This window comes from Bactrocera latifrons, unplaced genomic scaffold, assembly GCF_001853355.1.
Source record: "Bactrocera latifrons isolate USDA-ARS-PBARC rearing strain unplaced genomic scaffold, ASM185335v1 scaffold_188, whole genome shotgun sequence".
In the NCBI taxonomy this organism is placed as follows: domain Eukaryota; kingdom Metazoa; phylum Arthropoda; class Insecta; order Diptera; family Tephritidae; genus Bactrocera; species Bactrocera latifrons.
The window spans coordinates 178,720-199,408 of NW_017535385.1; the positions used below are offsets into that span (position 1 = coordinate 178,720).

The 20,689-nt window shown below is 40.1% G+C and overlaps 1 protein-coding gene across 1 annotated transcript; it reads right to left on the reverse strand.

The window, feature by feature from the left end:
• Nucleotides 1–2,533: 2,533 nt before the first annotated feature.
• Nucleotides 2,534–19,212, reverse strand: LOC108967413 (hormone receptor 4-like). The gene is made up of 4 exons (XM_018930802.1): nucleotides 19,209–19,212; nucleotides 15,470–16,495; nucleotides 4,072–4,515; nucleotides 2,534–2,565 (listed from the first exon to the last, which is right to left on the reverse strand). Exons 1-4 carry the CDS (start codon nucleotides 19,210–19,212, stop codon nucleotides 2,534–2,536), a joined length of 1,506 nt encoding a protein of 501 aa, XP_018786347.1.
• Between the last annotated feature and the right edge of the window lie 1,477 nt (nucleotides 19,213–20,689).

Here is a 20,689-nt window from a genome sequence, read left to right on the forward strand (position 1 = left end):
GCCACTCCCACGTGAATGGCGATCAGAAAACTTTCCTCACTTGCGTGAACTTCTACACATGACTCCATCCTCCTCTACACATGACTCCATCCTCCCTTCTGAATTGATGCTCATTTAATATAAGTATGATATGCTGACATAAAGACATTGCAATTAAACTCATATAGAGGTTCTTATAGCAACATTGCTTTTGAAACTTTACGATCGTCCCATAAGAGACCGTTTAATATTTGAGTATTAAATGTGTATATCCCGATAAGTCTATTTTTAGAAAATTTAAGCGAAATGTCATTTTGACAGCCATATCTAAATATCTTTTTCTAGCAATTTTTACTATAAAAAGGATCGTTTGCTAGAAGATTGTGTCCTCTATTTCCACGGATTTTAATCTTGGAAAATTGAAGACTTCTGGTATGTTCTTTAGATGTAACAGAGACACTTATAATAAACTATATTTGGTTCTCTATACATTCGAGTTGTAGCCGAAACTTAAATATGATTTCTTTCAAACAAGTTAACTGCAATCATAAAATCTGATAATAATATGGCTTAAAGTTGTATGCTCAAATGTTAAAGAATTCTTTAAGTCAGATTTTACCTGCATAGAATACACATTTCGGTGTGCCAACAATAAAAAAATATATACATTGTGACAAAAAAGCACCTGAAAATTTTAAATAAAACCCAAAACAATTAATTATGTATCAATATTTCTTTTGTCGATTTCAAACTAATCCCCACCAGTTGTATTACACTTAAGCCAACGAGTTTTCAAGTACTCGAAACATTTTCATAAGCGATTTTTTGAATAGCCTTCAGCTTCTTCAGCTAATTTTGTCTCATACATTTCAGAGTAATTAAGCACAGCTCTACCAACTTAGTAAAATGAATTTGTTTGAAATATCATTTACCCGCGGAATTAAAATTACAATTTCCGGGTGCTTTTCTTCACAATGTATAACTAAGTATTTAATAGGCTTATCATATTCGATTCACTCCATATTATTTTTGAGGAATTTTTCCTTCCTTTTGAACGAATTTTCAAGCAAAACTGTTGCACTAAGCCTCAATGCTTGATTTACTTGGTCTTCTTCCAAAGAATCTATAGCATTTTAGTTAGTAAACAACACACTAAATTTGAGGTATTTCCACTGCGTTTCGCTGAAATTGGAAAACGGTGTTGTTGGGCAGTGTAGAGACTTGTGTACTTACTTACACATGCACGAGTGTATAATCATTATGCGAACGCTCGTGTGTGTCTGTGTGTGTGTGTTTAGACAGTCTTTCCGATAACATTTGCAAATTCAAAGTAAATCATCAGACAATCCATGAGCAGATGCAACTGTTGCAACATGCAATCGTGCAACACATATGTTAAAAGACATTTAGACAGACAGAGGCTTATGCAAACAGCTTTGCACAATGCGTACACATGTATATATGTGTGAGTATGCTGCATGTGACAGGCGCAAGCGAGCAAATAGGAACGATGTGTATTCATGGAGACTGCAAATCGGTTGCATGAACACTGCTGGCGCTTATGATGTAAAGCACATACAAGTCTATAGATAGTGCGCTGGTGTGGCATGCATTTGAGAACTGTGAACGCATCTAAACGGCCGAAGGCAACATTTTGTTAACTAAGTAACTCTGCCGCAAGACATACACACTGGTTTCAGATTGTTGTGTGTAGCTGTGTGCTGAAAAAGCCAATTTGTGCTTAAATAAGGAGGTCTGGCAAATAAAAAGCAAAATCGCAAATGCATTCTCGGAAATGTTCCAGGCTGTTGCCGAATAGTGCTGTTGCGTTTGCAGAAAGACTTGTTTGCTTACACGAAGGTTGATATTATCTTTTGAAGCTGGTTTGTAATACGTTCCTTTAGGTCATTAACCTTTGACATGAATTGAAAGAAAAATGCACAAAAATGAGAAAATTTCCACAATTACAGCTCTTGTTTAATGGTTTGGAAGGTTTCTTTTATAAAACACAAATTCACATTCAAGTCCATTCCGGTTATGTAGACCATGTTGTCTGTAACCTATGTTGTTGTAACGGCAGAATTCTGCCGTGTTGACAGTCCTTGGCCGGACAAAAATCCGGGTCCGTTCCAGTTTTCGTAGACCCGACTGTCGTTTTTTTTATGAAATATTTGCGAAAGAAACTATTACTCTTTATTATTTATTATTCTTACAAGCGCTCAACATCTCATACTTCCATTCTATTATAATCAATAATTTTGCGTCCAACTAGTTAACATCCACTTCAACAGCCTGTAAATTATTAAATTATCAGCGTAATGTAATTTCACATTTTACTATTGACATCATGTAAACTCGTACAGACAATAAATCTTTATCTAACTAGACTTGGATTTTTGAAGAACAAAGTATAGCTGCTTCCGCTAGCACAACTGAAGAGGAGATGTCCCATGGACAAATGGAGAAAACAGCCTTATCTTAACTTATCTGGAACGTATAATGAGTTCCCACCCGTCGCGTATGTAGATTTAAATTCAAGCCAGGTAAATACATATTACTCGCGAAAGGAAACATTACTCATACGCCCTGCAAAACAAAAAGCATAATCATAGCGCGTTTAACGTAACTTATACGCCTCAGTGGGCTAGGATAATACAAATGCACACGCATCAATGCCAGGTAACGGTAGTTCGCCGTGTCTTTTATAGAACAATTTAAATGAATTACAACATTATCTTTATTTGAGGAGGACAACAAAGGCAACTTATAGACGAGTGCACACATATTCCACGCCTCCTCCTGCGTGTGAATGTGGCCATGTGTGTGAATGTGGCCAGGCGGGCACATAAGTGCATGTGTATTTAACACATATCTTATACCTAGCAATTACGCAATGTTTTACATTCTGAAGACATGCGTAGGCATGTTTATTGTTGGAAAGCGGTCATGTGCATTAGGGGTGTGACTTTTGCAGCTTTCTCAGGAAAATGTGAACGATGTGTTATAAAAAAATAAATTTCACAGCACATTATAGCGTAGTAGACTTATATAGTATAGTAGGTATAGTACTTGGAGGCAAAATTTAGCCTTCCCTCGGCTGCAGCTTAAACTTGGCTAAGCAGTTCAAAGTTCGAAATTCGAAACTCAAAGACATGCCGATAACTGCATATTCTTATAGCCACATTCATGAGAAGTCATTATAAACTATTTAATCAGCCTTGGAAGTGTTTGAAGCGTATACGCGTCAGACAAAATGTAAATAATTGTTGGAAGTGCAGAACAACGGCATACTTAAAAGTTACGGAATAACTTTTCCAACTCATGACTCACATCATTTACACTTTGTCATTCGCATTAGTAGTTGAAAAGAAAAGAATACATAGAGTGTGAGCGAAAAGCTTACGACAATTTTATACCCAACGCATAATTTACACATATGGAACAATGTACGAGTAAGAGCAACTTCGAATATTGAGGAAAGCATAGCACAAAGAATGATGTCGATATCTCGATATCATATATGTCTTACGAACTCGACCAAAATTAGCCATATTTTTAGATATTACATAATTCTTCTTTAATATACAAGGTGCATTCCAAAGCAGGAATTTTTGAAGCTAGCGCCCCCTGGTGGCGCCATCTATATGTATCTCGATTGGTGCGTTAGAATCTGCTATCTTTATCGATTGCCTTTTACGAAACGAAACGTTTCAGTTGATGAAACAAGTTTATGACGATGATGCCTATCCCGTAGCAGAGTGCACGAGTGGTTCCAAAGTTTTTAAAGTGGTCGTGAGGAGATAAATGACGATCAACATGTGGTTATTTGGCAAAAAATCACATTATTCACCTGATATGGCACTGTGCGACTTCTTTCTTTTTGAAAAAATGCATTTGCTCATGAAAGGAAAGCCTTATGCAGACGTAGAGGTCAACAAGCTAAAACACTCGTTCGACATGTCCTGTCAAAGTCCTATTTACTTTGGAAACCACTTGGTACATAATGAATTTTAGAAGCTTACGTTCCGAAGACGACCCTTTAACAGTTATAAAATATAAATAACATCCCTAAAAAACGTTTCATAACTTTACCTGTTTTAAAGAAATACAGTAGTTTCCGTTTCCGACAGTTGCTCGTCATCTTTCCGCCACTAGCGCCGCCAACACCGTACTCCTGGTACGAATACTGCAGCCCATTGTGCTGATAATAGCATTGCCGCTGGTTGTACGGCTGGCTCTGATGATGGTGGTGGTGATGGTGCCGTCTGTAACGGTGGTGCGGCTGCGACGACGACGGCGACGGCGACTGTGGCTGCGAGCGATGCTGCTGTGAATGGGGCTGTGCACGCGTGGGAGGCTTCGCCGTCAGCCGCTTCGTGGCTGAGGTGCGTTCCAGCTGCTCGCTGTAGTGCTGCACTGCCGCCGCCGCTGACGATGAGGACTTCGATGTTGATGGGCCTTTGCAGTGCGTGCCAGCAGGTAGCTGATCCCAGGCGCAACACATGCTACGCATATTTATAAGTACAAGTACGGCCGCTGAATTATATGCAAACGAAGGCAAACTCACAAACACTCGCGTAGAAGAAGAAAGTAGAATGGATAAAAGTGAATGAATAAACAGCACTAAAGCTCAGCCGTCGCAGCTGCAGCTCCCGGTCTATTTTTGGCTGCTCGCGACGTAGATTCATGCACGTGCGACTCGCATTTCATTATTTGCCAACGCTCATATCTGCGAAAGTGCCAGGTTTTTTCTCCGCTACGCGTATATGCGTGGAGGTGTGTGTGTGCTTCCGTTGATAGCTGAGCGTTTTTATGCGCTACGTGATGTTTACTCTAGTTAAAAAAGTGGCGAGCAGCGTGCGAAACAGTTTAGTAAATGCGCAGTGGAGACGCCGTGTAAAACAACTTACTTTACTCACTTTAGTGAATAACACAAAAATTAGCAAGAACACGCACTCTCGGGGAATTGCTTTCAAGCAGTTATCACAATTTATTTCATTTCATTTTCACATCTCACTTTGTACACCTTTTCACACTTTAGCGCTTGATGGATGGACGTAGGCATGTCATGACCGCGCGCAACAGCAACAACACGAAGGTGGTACAGTAAATTAAAAATCAATCATTGCTGCTGAAGACTAGCGCGCAGCCAAAGCGCTCGGCTGGAAAGCCTTCTTTATGGCTTCTGGCTTCTGGCCGTTGGTCGCTGGCCGTTGCAATGCGCCAATGCCGCGCGAGTACACAATGGAAATGCCGAAGGGAAGAATTACAATGGACACAGTGAGGAAAACCAAAAGCGCGACACAGTTAAACAAGTGCTTGAACAGCAGCGGAAAAGGCGAGGAAATGCAAAAAGTATTTTAGTAAAAACTCAAGTGTTCTCCTATTTGGCACACATTCTTAATCAATATGTAGGTGAGCATACTGCGTCCTTCTAGACAAGCACTTTGCCCCTTCGTCACTTTGCGCTAATTTACATGTTAGTGCTCACTGATTCTAAGAATTTTCTGATTTTCAACTTCGGCATTACATATATAATATATCCACATACATATATATAATTGCGGCACTTGTTCACTTGTTTAGTTGCACTTCAAACTTGTTTTCGACACTTCGATAAGTAACACAAAAAATTTGCATCATCCACCACACACTCCACACCCTGCTGCATACCCAAAATCACAGCTTCTCGCCACTCACAATAGTTTTTTGCGTTTCCAATTACAAATACTTTTCGATCTCCAGCAGCCACTGTCCGTTTTCCCGTTTGCCCAACAACTTAGCGTATTCGTATACCATTCAACGCGTCGCCGTTTGGACTGAAATTGCAGCCGTCAGCTAAGTGAAATGAAATCAGCAAAGCTGTTTAATTAGCGGTGTCCGCGTATATGGTGGTTCTCGCCGGCTAGAGCACAAAAGGTAAATTGCTGTGTCTCAAATTAGTTAACGGCTATTAGTTGTGTCATTTAACGGAGCACATAAACCGAAAGAACACACTCTCACCTCGCCAGCGTATAATTACCGAAGCTTATTCATATGCTTAGTATGCCAAAGCACTTGCAGGTATTTGCTCTACTCAATAAGTGAATTCACGATGCTGATCGATCTCAAATGTAGAATTTTTTGTTATTGCCAACTCAACTCCCCAATGAACGATGTCGGAAATGGCTTTGGGTAACTTCAGTTCTCTTTTGTGTGTAATTTCGGCATGTGGCCTAGAAACCACTTGATTTAGTAAATACTGGCATTATTGTAGATGTTGATGCCGGTTCCAAGATAGACGAAATTAACTACGACATCGAAGTTATGACTGTCAACAGTGATCTGGAGGCCAGATCGTCAGTGCCATGACTGTTTGCTTGATGACAGGAGATATTTCGTCTTGTTCTCACTCACTATCAGACCCATTTGCTTCACTTCCTTATCCAGAATGTAGAAAGCAGAAAAAGGCCAATGATATCATTATCATCGGCGTACATCAGCAGTGGTGCATTCTTATAGAAGAGAGTACCCTCTCTATGCAGGTCTCCACTTCGAATTATTTTCTTCAGGAGTAGATTGAAGAATTCGCGCGATAGAGAGTCGGCTTGTCTGAACCCTTTACACAGTTGTATTAGTTTTGTGTGGATAGAAAATTTAGGCATCGCAGCATAAAGTCAGCTCCTTTTCGTGCTGTCCAAATAACCTTTGGTCTTTTCCAAAATTTGGTGAATGGTGAATATCTGTTCAGTTGTTGATTTTTCAGACCTGAAGCCACACATATAATGTCCAATCGGTTTGTTGCTGATGCGCTTTAATCTTTCAAACAGTACGCTCGATAGAAATTTATACGCGATGTTGAGGATGTTATCCCACGGTGAATTGGCAGAGCACACTTAAATTCCAATCGTCGGGCATAATTTCGTCCGACCGTATTCTACAAAGAAGCTGATACATGTTCCACGCCCACGTATTTGAATATCTCGGCCGGCAATCCATCGGCCCACGCCGCTTTTTTGTTCTTCAGACAGGTAATTGCTATTCGAACTTCTTCTGGATCGGGCAATAGAACGTTTCGCTGCCATTCAGCAGGCTGAAGAAGTATTTCCACCATATTAAAATCACTACTATTAATAATATTCATCATTAAAAAATGCCGTAAGCTATGCCAACAGTAGTGGACAGTCTGTTTCTCGTTCACCATCATTCCCATTCGTTGAATTTTTTATCCAACATATCGATGATATTAAATTTTCGGTGATATATTCGGGATTATTTCTATGTTTTTCCATGTTTACCTACATTGGTTCAAATGTAATATTAAAGTAGCGCCCGTGCCCATGACCGTTCTTTAGAAATTAGTGCTTACTTAGAAGCGCGCAACTAAAAAGCCACACCTACTTTAGTTTGTCATACCGTTATATTGTAAAAGGCACTCATAGCGCGATAGTGCTGCTTGTGACAATGCACCTACCCATGCTGTTGCTTCTGACAAGCACGATAGCACAGCCTTTCATTCCATTGATTACACAGTTCAGTTTACCTTGGCAATTACTCATGGGCTAAGTGAGAATTCAATTGGATTTATTACTCGAAACGAGCTATTTGAATTTATTTGCGGAAAATTATTCATTTCGAACAATGCTCGCACACCTTCACCTGCACTAAAGTATACCAAAACCATAAGTTTAAGGAGACACATTACTATGGATGGTGTGTGTTTGTGTGTGTGTAATGAGAATTTAATATTAATGACCTTGGCTCGGCAACTCCATTAGTTTTGTGACTATAATTATTCGTTACATTTGATTAGTTTGGATTTATTGTGTCTACAGAACTAAATTATCAAATCGAAAGGGTTGGCAACGCTGACACTGCAATTGTCCAAACACCAACAGCACGACAATTAGACACTCTTTCTTAAATACTAACAATATTAACGGCGTTTATGATCTAGCATGGCTTTTGCCGTGTAAATAAGAGTGTGTGTTTATGTTCACTCAAATGCTAGACTTGATATGCAGCGCTTAGTTTGTTGCAAGCGTTATTGATAGCATATACTTTTTTCTACAATAATTCGCTCATTAAAAGCAAAAAGAGAAAAAACACCTCAAAAGCCATTGACCATTGGACTTCATTCCGGGAGTATCCAACATTGTTGAGTTTGCGATTGATTTGTAAAGGGAATTCAATTTTAAGCTTTCAGCGCTCTTGCCTGCCCTTAACCAACGTTTTGTTTATTTGCAGTTACTGCGTACTATCTTTTGCGATTTCTCTTATGGTTGTATATTCCCTTGGCGCACTTCTTTAGCCTTCGCACTTCCGTTTCGTGTTGAGTAAGTGCTGAACTAATTTAACCCGCCACATCATCAGAGTTGTCAAGACGTGCGGCTCGTTTGTTTTCTCCTTGCTTGGCGCTTTATTTCCGCTTGCCGTCGTCGAAATTAATAAAGTTTCCTGTTGCAAGTATGTGGGCGTATGTTTGATCAGAAACGTGTTTTAATGGCCACCATAACCAGAGCGCATAGTCTTCTCTGTCAGCTATGCACTCATACTGCACTTAGGGATTATTTAAGATTTTTCATGGTAAACTTTGAGTCTTCACTTAAAGTAGATATAAGTGACTGGTGCTTGGAGGATGAAGTCATGAGTAGTAGTTCACGAAAGTGAGGAACGTTTTCTGATCTCCATTCACTTGGGAGTGGTCATAAATGATTCTTTTAAATATGACTAAAGTAGCTCACGACTTCCGGTCTTTGACCAAGTATACTCTGGGTAGCCCAAGGGCACCGTTTGAAAGCGAGCTAAAGTGAGAAGGCGAAACATCAACTTCACACTGTTGTGCGCTGAATTTGGGACCCGCCACGTAAAAAAACACACCCAATGAAAAATAACAACCAACCTCAGATGGGAGACCCCCCTTTTGATGACGACCATGACAAACGAAATAAGGACTACGATTGGAGGGCATGCACCTGGAATATCCGGTTCCTTAATTGGCATAGACACCGCATACGCGGTTATAGCCGAGTTAGCATCAGCGCGACAGTCGGGTTTCTTTTTCCATATGTGGCGGCAATTGGAAGTCTCTCCAACGCAGTAGAGGTCTTCCTCTTCACCTGCTTCCTCCGGCGGGTACTGCGTGAATACTTTCAGAACTGGAGTATTTCGTCCATTCCAATTCGCTGAATATGTCGTCGTTTACCTCATACAGCGCAAAGGACCATAAATCTGCCGCAGAATCTTTCTCCCGAAAACTCGTAACGTCAACTCATCAGATATTGTCCGATATCTTACTAAGTCCGCAGTAGCACCTTTTGGCAAGAGTTGTTCTGCGGAAGATTTCGAAGCTGTCAATACTGGTGCCAAGATTTTCCTTACTGGTTTTTATGAAAATAGCGGCCTAAAACATATCTTATTTAGATTCGGGTAAAAACTAAGTTCAGTTACTCTCTACACCTCTGCTAAAGTTTGAACAAGCTTCTCCCTCATTAAAGATAAAGGTTATAACATATAGTGCTTAGCAATAACTAAGACTATATATTGTGGAGTAATATGTGATGTACCGAAATTTCATTACTTCAAAGGGAACTTCAAAATTTCTATGGTTATGTAGCAGAAATCCAATTTAGAAATTATGAGTCTAGCAAGGAGCCACCTTGACAAAAAAAGTACGAGTTCAGAATTATCTGGAGTCTATATAGATAACAAAGAAACAGTAATGAGTGGTGCTAATTAACTTATACAACGCCGCACTGAGTGCTAAGAAGTTTTCATCACTCATTTCTCTATAATTCTAAGAGCATCCACATACATATATGAGTCAATATCAAAGCGCGCATGTTTTCAATTTGCAACTCAGCGAATATTTGCGCGAGATTTTATAATAAACGCTAACGGTGAATAATTAAATTCCGAAATTTGCCTAAAAGCCAGTACTTAGTGAAGCGCTTAGACGGAATGATGGCTATTATTGCAAAAGTCCGCAACTAATAGTATATACATACATATATATACACAGGCATTTGTGTGTCAATTCCCGCCTCGGCTTTTATGTAAAACACTCTCATGCCATTTAACTAAATTTTTATTGTTGATCTTTATTTGGGGGCTAGTGGCAAGCCTAAAGCTTTGCTATTGTTGCTGACTCCTACTGGCCGCTAACGCTTTCACACGATTACTTAACTCACTGGCTTAGCCAGTCATTTGCCCAATCTCTTTTCAGCTATCACTTTAATTGTTGTTGTAGAAGTGAAAAGGTTCAAGGTTCTCGGTGGCTGTGTTTTCGTGTCAAAGTCAGTCATCGCGACAACGATAAGGCTGCCGCTTTTCGCTTTTCTGCTTGGCACTGGCCTGCAGAAATTTGGCAACATACAAACGCCGATTTAACTTGTGTGTGTGTGTGTGAGGCTGTGTAGAGCAGCACCAACTTGTCGTACGGCAAACACACGAATATGCCCATCGTATACCGTTATGCGCGTGTGGTAATTGGGGCGAGAAGAAGTTAACAGTGATTTCGTGAAGCATTGCGCCAAAATATTCAGAATGCAAAATGTGCGGTTTTATGCAAATGACACACTTAAACCCCAAACCACCGTACCCCGCTGCAAGCTGCCAGCCATTTGGCAAGTGCCAAGTCGACACATAGCTGCGCAGCATCTTAAGTTGAACGCCACAACTTGCGGCAACTTGTCTGCGGAGCCAAACCATTTCTCTGCGGGTGTGAGATCTAATTTGGTGCTGGCGTTTCGCTGGAATTTCACTCGCGTTACTCTGTTTCGCATTTTGCAAATACTCGAATTTCGAAATGCGCACTTGTGCAAGCACACACCCAAACACCCACTCACGTTGATGCGTGGTTTATGGATGTTTATGACATAACTACTCGGTTTATTTGGACGAGCGTACGCCAAAGCTACCGGGACTCCGGCTAGATATTGCAGAAGACCACTTGCGCATTCGTTACCATCTCACGAGGGGGAAAGGTAACTCAATCATTAAATATATTCTTCTTCTTATTTATAGGCATAGACAGCGCTTACGCGGTTATGGCCTAGTTTACAACAGCGCGCCAGTCGTTCTACATTTTCGCTGGTTGGTGCCAATTGGAGCTTCCAAGTGTAGCCAGGTCCTTCTCTTTCGAACGGAGTGCTGTTCCCTTCGGCTACTGCGTCGAGTACTTTCAAGGCTGGAGTGTTTTCATTCATTCGGACCATAACTCTTCAGCAGAGCCGAAGACTCGAAGACTCGTAACGCCGACTCATCAGATGATGAGTGCCTATTAGAGTTTTTTCTTCGTCGAGAGTACTTTACTTCTCAATTGCCTAGGCAGTCCGAAGTAGCACCTGTTAGATTTCGAGGCTGATATTGTTGTTGGTGTTAATGCTGGTTCCAAGATAGACGAAATTATCTACGACTTCGAAATTATGACTGTCAACAGTGCCGTGGGAGACAAGTTACAAATACGTCTATGGCACTTAAAAATCCAATGATATGTTCAAACTGTCTAAAGTCTACAAGAACAAATCAATGGGTTTACTTTCGCTCTCTGAAATCTACTACTATATACTACACTTATTGAAATCGAGTTCTTGAAAGCGTTTTTTCATTATTGGAATAATTAAAATAAACAAATACAAAATGGGAATACATTACAGTTAAGCATTTTTGAGTACAACAAATACCATTCATTATGTTCTTATGAATTCGGTCGGCCATCTTATTCTCTTTCATTTGGGCTTAAGCCATTACACAAATACTGTTGTCCTTTATGTTATGTATGAGAAACGAGGAAAAGTAAGTTGAGTAAGTATGTGTGTACACATATGGACTGAGGTGGTGGGTGCGCAGAGCGCATTTAAGAAGCAATTGAGCAAAACTTCGTAGGCTAGGCGCCAACTTTTGTTCAGATTATTTACTATTTTCGTTTTTGCTTCTCAGTTAATTAGTTTTGAGAATGACTGCGAAAGCAAAGTTAAGATTTAATTTTAACAATGAATTTGCATTTTATAGGCATTGCCTTTATGATTTTTCAGGAATTTGCTTACCTGTAATTCTGATAAATAGCAGCTTGAACAACAGAAATTAATATTTCAATAAAATAAATGACGACATGAAAATAATACAGCTAAATAAAGCTGAAAAAGGGAGAGCAGAGTTGATAAAAATTGGTTTCCATATGAACCATAATTCAACATGTGGGTATCCTACAGTCAAAAACATAATAACTTATGTCGTTGCATTTAACAGTTGGTAAAACGTCTAGAAGAATTATTTCACTGTGATCTACTCTATTACAAAAGCATATAAAATCCAATGCAAAATAAACGAAATACTATTTGATAATTACAAATTTATCGTGTCAAGCTGTCATGATATTTTTGTTCAGTATTGTTTGGAATTTCATCATGCAAAGCGTACGCCTGAACAATGTTTACAAATCGTTCAATTTCATTACAAAAATTCTCGTTCTGTAAAATACAATGAGGAAAATCTAGCAGCCATAGCGCAGAGGGTACACGAAGCCGTGGAGAGTCGATTCGGAGTAGCTCGCAGCAACTTGGACTAACATATGGAACGACTCGAATTCCCAAGCGACATCTTATCGCTCTATGGGTTCTCGAAAAGTTCCAAGAAGATCGGACGTTTTCGGTTCAAATTTTGTTCAGCAATGGGGCCACTTCTGGCTCAATGGGTATGCAAACAAGCGAAATTGCCGCATTTCAGACTAAGAGCAACTTGAAGAGATTCAATTTTATACAGAAAAAGAGCGGTTTTGTGTGGTTTGTAGGCAGGTGGAATCTTGATCGTAATGGCCACCATTATCGCGCCATGATAACCGACAATTTGATATCTGAAATTGAACTCGCAATGGATTTTCTGAGAGAACACTTCGATGAGCAGATAATTTCACCTTTTGGACCGGCTGATTAGCAACCAAGTTCATGTGTTGTCACACCGTTAGACTTTTTCCTATGAGATATAATATGTAAAATCTAAAGTCTATGTGACAATGCCACTTCGATTCAAGGCTTGGAGCAAAACATCACGCGTGTCATTCGCTAATTATCAGACAAAATCTTCGAACGAGTCATCGAAAATTGAACTCAACGAATAGATCATCTGACACGTAGCCGCGGCCAACTTTTGAAAAAGATAATCTTCAAAAAATAAATGTCAAAGAATGTTCTTTCCAATGATAATAAACATTCCACATTAAGTTTGAAGCTTTCAAGTTTTTTCTATAAAGAGTAGGGAGCCTCGAAATGAATCATCCTTTAATAAGTCCAATAAAAATTAATCCATTATTTTTCCCGTGGATAGCTGAAGTAATCAGTTTCTCGCGTTCTGCAATCGGGTTACCCCACATGTATAGCCCCAAAGAGAAAATACGCCACAATTCACTTACTTCTATTTTCGATAAATACGAAAACTCAATCCAGCCAGCTGGAGGTGTGACTAATCACAATTTTCGATTCAACGACTCCTTTCCGATAATTTCGATTTCAAGGATCCTCTACGTTCTGGAAGCCCAAGTGTCAAAAAAATCGATAAAAAATCGATAAGATAATGAAAATCGTCGAGCTCGGTCATCATGTAACCACGTTTCGATTACCCAGCAACTAAGCATTGTACGAAATGAATGAATATCTGCTGAGTCGCAAAAAATCGGTCCATTTCAGAAGGGAATATTTACTGATTATAAATAGTAAACAACTTACAACAACGTCAAGGAAAAACAGTCGTAGTAGATCGCACTGACGCTTCACAAATGTTGGTCAAGGCAAGATTGACAATCAGGAAAGTTTTGCTTGGGGTTTTTAGCTGGAAATCATCTACAATGAGCTACTCACCTATGAACAAACTTTTAATTCGCACTATCAACAATGAAAGAAGCAACAATAACTTGAAGGTAAATATAACCCGAAGGTGCCACAAGCGGTTATCTTTCGCCAATAGCAGAGTAATTGTATTCCATCAGTACAACAGCAGACCGCACACATCAATAGGAACACCATAGCAACCCCGGGAACTTGATAAACGAGCTGTTATGCTTCCACCCTATAGTCTAGACTTGGTATCAAGTGATTATTAAATATTTATGTCCAAGGCAAATGATTTTGCTGTTGAAACATTCGCCTTAATGAAGCTTGTGAATATCGGCTGTCCCAGTTTTTTGTCAATAAGGACTAGGGTTTCTATAAAACTGCTTTCAACATAGCAACAAACTATCACACAAAATGTTGAATATTTCGCCTTAATCGGATAACTCCAACTATGCTCAATCAAACAAAAAATAATGGCTCTCTTTACTATTCCTTATCAAAACTCAAGCGCAGTTTGACACATTTTCAAAGCGCCAACTTAAAAAAAAAATTATTTTTTCTTTAAAAAATACGAAACACACTTTAAGTGGTGTGTATCAATCGATAACGAATGGTTGTGGGAACGAAAAGGACCTACATATGTACTATTGCACTAATATAATGTTTAAAAATCCGTGCGAAATTTTAAGTCTTCTTATCGCCAAATGCTTGATGGGCGATAAAAATTTCGGTCACGAAGTATGTATTATATTTTTAAGACGAAATAGCTTATTTTTTATGATGACGCTTTCAGCCATAAAAAGACGTACGTATGGCTGAGTGCATTTGCACTATCTGGGCGAGGTTATTAAATACAAAGTGTAGAAGACGATAAAGTGTGTAACAATGTCGACGCACACATTAAAGGTATCATAGCCCGTGCTTAGGTGAGGTCATGCGTGAGATTGAAACAAATTTACGACGGAGGCGAGCAATTTCACTTCGCTTTGAGTTGAAAATTCTATTGTAAGCTTAGTCATCATTTGCAATGATCGCTGGATTTCCAAACAAATTGTGAATTGATACAATTTCAGAGGAAAAAACGCTGAATTCCAAGAAATTCTTGGAATCCAGAAATAGTATTTATGTAAATTAAGAGAGATGGCAATCATGAACTAGAATTCATGAAGGAATTCAGACATGTATAAAGCATGGCTGCACTGCGGAGTAGAGAAAGTATTTGCCACTGCAATGCAACAGTTCAATGCACTTCCTGCTTGCCGCTTTGTTAGCGTCAGTTGCTATTACAACTACATCGTTGCCATATTTTCAATTGAATCAATGCGAAACATCTATGCTCCAATGTGTGCTGCTTTGCACATGTCATTTCAAGTGCATTCGCTCCTCGAGTGTGTTAGTTTGTTCGATTGCCAATGCGGCTGCACTTGAGAATACTCTCTTGCTCTCCATTGCTCCTGTTCGCTGTCAGCTAATCAATTACCTCGATTTAATATAACCGTGAGTCTCAAGAATGATAACGATGCGGTGTTTGGAATCTCAGAGACCTTAGGCAACGGTCTTGTTAGCATTTATAGTGCGACTGTTATGGGATAATTTGTTGTTGAATATTGGAGAGTTGAAGTAGTTCATAAATATGGGTAGGCATATTGAGCATTTTTGAAAGCATTAGCTTTTGTTGTACTCACCTTTGTACATGGGAAACTCGCCGTCACTGTGGCTGTGGCACAGCATCATTGGTGAACGGCAACGTGAGCGTTCCACACTCGTGGCGACCTGTATGCTGCCCCCGCCACCACCACCACCRTTAGAGTTCTTCGCATTCGCATTGGACGAGGCGGCAGCTGCTGCTGCTGCTACGGCTGCGGCGGCCGCGGACGCCGAATAAGAGCGTGAAACGTGYGAGAGTGTGCGACGCCTTATGGTGGTGGCGGAGTGTTGCGATGACGAGCGGTGATGTTGCGGCGTGGAATGCTGGCGATGGTGATGGTGCTGCTGTAGTTGTGGTTGTTGCTGCTGAGCTTGCTGCTGCGTAGCCTGTTGCTGCTGTTGTTGTTGATGTTGTTGTTGCAATTGCTGCTGTTGTACCACAGCCGCCACCATGGACTGATAGCGATGACTGCCGGCACCGCCCAGCGAGACATGATGCTGCAACGGCGGATGTGCGTGTGGCGCCAACGGTGGATGCGAGTGCTGATGCTGCAATTGCTTTTGTTGATGCTGCTGCTGTTGTTGTAGCAGTGCACCGCCAGCGCCTTGGTGAAGCACATGCTGATGTGCGTGTGTATGGGTGTGCGCGTGGGCGTGTTGGTGCGGATGCGAATGGGTCACATGCAAATGCGAATGCCCACCGCCACCCGTAGCCAAATTATTGCCACTAGCCGAGCCTATGCCACTGCCACTACCGGTGCCGATGCCGGTGCCGGTGCCAGTGCCGTTGCCGGCGCCAGCGCTAGCCGCGCTCTGTACATGTTGGTGGTGTTGATGGTGCTGCTGCATCTGCCGTTGTTGCAGCTGATGCATCAATTGTTGTTGCAATTGCTGTTGCAGCGGCTTAATGCCAGCGACTGTGGTGATTGGCGTTACGGTGGTTGTCGTTGTGGTGCCACCGCTGGCCAATGTCGTTGCGCTGGCGGAACCGTGACCGCCGCTGCCGGCGCTGCCAGCAGCACTCACAGCGACAGCCGGATTCTTCTCCCATGGCCCGTTATTATCTGCGGTATAATCCAGTTTGCCAAATACTTCGCCCCCTCGCACAGCTAACGGTGTTTGTCTTAGCCGAAATGAGCGCTTTTTGTATATTTGCAGACGCTTATCCTAGAAATGTCTTTGAGCAGTCAGCTTCGTTGCTGTTTTTATATCATTACTTCTTTAAGATTTAATTTATTGCGATTTTTTGGGTATACTTTTTTTTCTACATTTTCAATTTTAATCTTCTTAAATTTGATATTTTCTAAACTATTTGTGGGACTTTCGCACACGCGTGTCGTTAAACTTTACCAATTAAAATTACTTAATTAATAGCCGAGTACCGAACAACGCCAAACATTTCGCGCCAAACTTGCACGAACGCACAAAAACTCTTTGCACTTTGCTCGATTTGATTTTTCACTTTAATCGTCAGCAGCAGCCGCAGCGGCAGTAAACCAAAAACTCGCTCGCACGAGTGGAAAAACTTCGACACCTTTCATTTGAAAACCGATTATACGAGGATTTAGTATACGGCAGCGTCTTTCCAAAACAGCTGCAGTTCTTCATTCACATTTTCCTTAGTATTTTAGGAACTCAATAACTGTAAATGTTGCTGTCCTTGTTCTATATAATTTTTCAAACAAAAAGCGAAAAGTTATTTTTTATGGCTCTCTCATACCACCAGTGGGTATCTGTCGAATAAAACCGGAATAAAGTAAAGAGAAAACTGGGAAGAGTTGATAGAATCTTAGACTGAGATCTGTACTACTTTCAGAGGCGGATCCAGAGTGGATTTTTGGGGAGAGGGGGACCTATATAGTTTTGTACTTCCAACTCAAAGTCTTTTTCTTGGAGTGCCACTTATAATGGAAATAATGTTTAACTTTCAACTTTTGGGGGGGACTGTGGAGAGTGGATCCGACCCTGGCTAGTTTTAGGCAGAAGTAGGTGCTTTTGAGAGAACTGTTGCTCTATTTAAATAAACTAATAAACACTTTTTGGCGACTCCAATTTAATTCGGTCCGGAACTTTTTGGATAAACTAAAATGGCCTTCAAAGATGCTCTCCAAATGACTAGCTTAAAAACGGAACAGTAGTTATGTGGCTGAACTGAGATCAGGTTTAATAGTTTAGATGGTCACTAAAGAAGTTAAAGGTGAAAGCTTTCAATGTAGGGGCCTAAAAGAAGCAATAAGCGACAGAAGTCTAGTTGACAAAATTCGTCAAAACTGTATCGATGTGAGTTGCCTATGCAAGAAAGCTTCGATAGTGCAGCGTAAATATTATTTTCTTACTCTCAACCTATGTCCAGATGATTAGCGAAACAACCATTTAGAAGCTGTTAGCAACTAGTTTTCAATGGAATATACATACACATGTGGGTGAGGATGGACATATAAGCCTGTATGTATGCATGTACTACGATATAATAAAGCGGTGCACACGTTTCACCTTACTTTTTCGTATATTTGAAGATCGATATATGGGAAATGAAATTTTCGCTCAACAATTCTCTACGTAAGTATGTATATATGTATAGAGGCATGTTCGCCCGCAAATCACTCAAATTAATAAAATTAACGGCACTCCGACAAGATGCGAATTTATGTGCAATTTCTCTTTATATAGACATTTTCTGGTACATATATACATTTGTAAATATATTTTGTATTTTTTATTTCAAATATTGATACTCCACTTTTTACACACTGCTACACACACACATATATACTTAAGCACACACACTTAATTGGTGCCTGCGATAAACAGCAAACGTATACTTTTCAAATATTTGCCATAACATTACACCGTTGAAATAACAGCTGACAATGGCACCACATTAAAAGGCTCATAAAAGCTCAGCCGTAGAAATTTTGCGCAAATACTTATTTTTTATAACATAAAATTTTAGAGGGATAAGGTCGATGGCTTTTGATATTTATGTTTCACCATTTCACTAATTTCACTTTCTTTATCGCTTTCAAAGTAAACAAGCGAGCGCACACACACACAATCTTCACACACATGTACAATGTGTACCACAGAATTCGGTCGGTGGTCGCACTATCCTATCGTATTAACCGTATGGCCCGTCCGCTTACCAAACTGCGCTCTGGCGCTAACGAAACGAAACTGATTTGAATGAATTGATGTCATTCACACAATTGTCAGGATGCTGTATCCTTAAACGCAACTCGATGCATCGGTCCGTGTGGCTGTGTGCATCTGCTCGTGCTTGGCGAGAGTTGTAAGCGACTGGCTCGACCTCTCACAAAGCCAAACACTCGTTTCACGGTGATGCTGCTCCAATTTTGTCGGCAGTGGTCGGCAAAAGCTCGCCGCCATTCACATCCGGTAGTGGTGGAGACAATTTGAGAGTAAGAGAAGAGCGTAGTAATGAATGCGCTGCAAAGCTTTCGTTTCATTGGAGTATTGTTTCATTTTTGTACCAATTTAAAGGTCTCGGAGGACCCTCTTTGATTATGTTCAAATGTAGGTAAATTTGTATTGAAAACACTACCTTTGCATTGTATACATGTATGTGTGCAGGTACGTACAAAATTTGCATATTTTATTTAAGCATTTAAACTTTTTTTTTTTCATTTCATTTGACCCATTTCGTTTGGTAAGAGTTAATCAATTTATGCTACGCATCCGTTTCGGTTGGATGTGGCATATTTCCACACTTCAATAGAGTATTGTCAATGATGCTATTTGGCCTAGAAACTATTATACCCATTTTCACATTCAACTTTCTTTTCTACCTTTCCTATGCAACGCTGATGTTTTTCTCCAATACTTTTAAAAACATTCCCAATGGAAGGATTCGCCTCATTAATCGGGAAAAAGGAATGAAAACATGTGTGATAACGACATTATATCAAAAACTCTCAGAAACCTTTATCAATTACAGCAAGTGGAATATATTAAAACTATTGAGCAGAAACCTATCCGGAAACTGCAGACCGAATATTAAAGCGTGATCCATTTCCATGTTTTCGAAAAAACACGGAAACTTCAAATTCAATAGGAATGTTTATTATGATTTTAAAAAACATTCTTTGACATTTATTTTTTGAAGATTATCCCTTTATAATGTTGGCCGCGGTTACGTTTCAGATGGTCTATCCGTTGAGTCCAATTTTCGACAACTCCTTCGAAATTCGACTGGAAACTGGCGAATGCATAGACTTTAGACTATACATATCCCCAAAGGAAAAAGTTTAACGGTGTGATATCACACGATCTTGGTGCCCAATCGTCCAGCCCAAACCTTGAAATTATCTGCCCAACGAAGTGTTCTCTCAATAAACCCTTTGATTGATGCGATTGTTTAGAAATGGCGCCGCCTTGTTGAAACCAAATATCGCCGAGAGCACGAGCTTTAGTTTCAGACATCAAATAGTCGTTGACGGTTACATTCTCATCGACATTATTTGTGGAGGAGTATGGACTTTTGATTATACCGGCCTAAAAACCACACCACACCGTTGTTTTTTTCTGGAAGAAATGGCAGCTCTTGAATCTCTTTAGATTGCTCTTCGTCATAAATGCCACTATTTACACATCCATTAAGCCAAATATGGGGCTCATCGCTGAACAAAATCTTTTAAATAATCAGAAATCCAGTTGAGTATTACTACATACATACATTCAGGTTTAAATCGCACAAAGCAAAAAATAAGACTCAGTGGTTTCTAGTGCTGCAAACAGTATGTAAAACTACAAAGAGGTCCTCATTCGAGAACTGACATTCAAAATAAAGCGAACGGAGTTGCACTAATGAGACAAAACAGAATCAGATAAGTAGGACTAATGTATGGGTGAATGAACTTTCGCTAGCACACAAATGGCCAATCCGAATTGTTATTGTTGGTATTGGCTCTCAACAATCTACAGCACTTTCTCAAAAAAGCTCGCTCACATTCTCGTCACGATGACTTTGGCCGGAAATTGTGACACAAACAGCAAGAAACCGAAAGCCTTATCACAAATCGGTAACGACGCTGATGATAAGGATATCGTTTTTTATTGCCCAGACATGTTTTAATGAAGGTTGAATGATAAGCCATGCGCTTGTATTTGTGTAAACATTCACAGAAGAGCTGTAACATTACCACAGCAGAGCTTTTTACTCGAGTACACCAAATGGCACATTTCATTAAAGAAGGTTATGTTCGAATTTTAGTCAAAAAAAAAACTTTTCATAAATAACA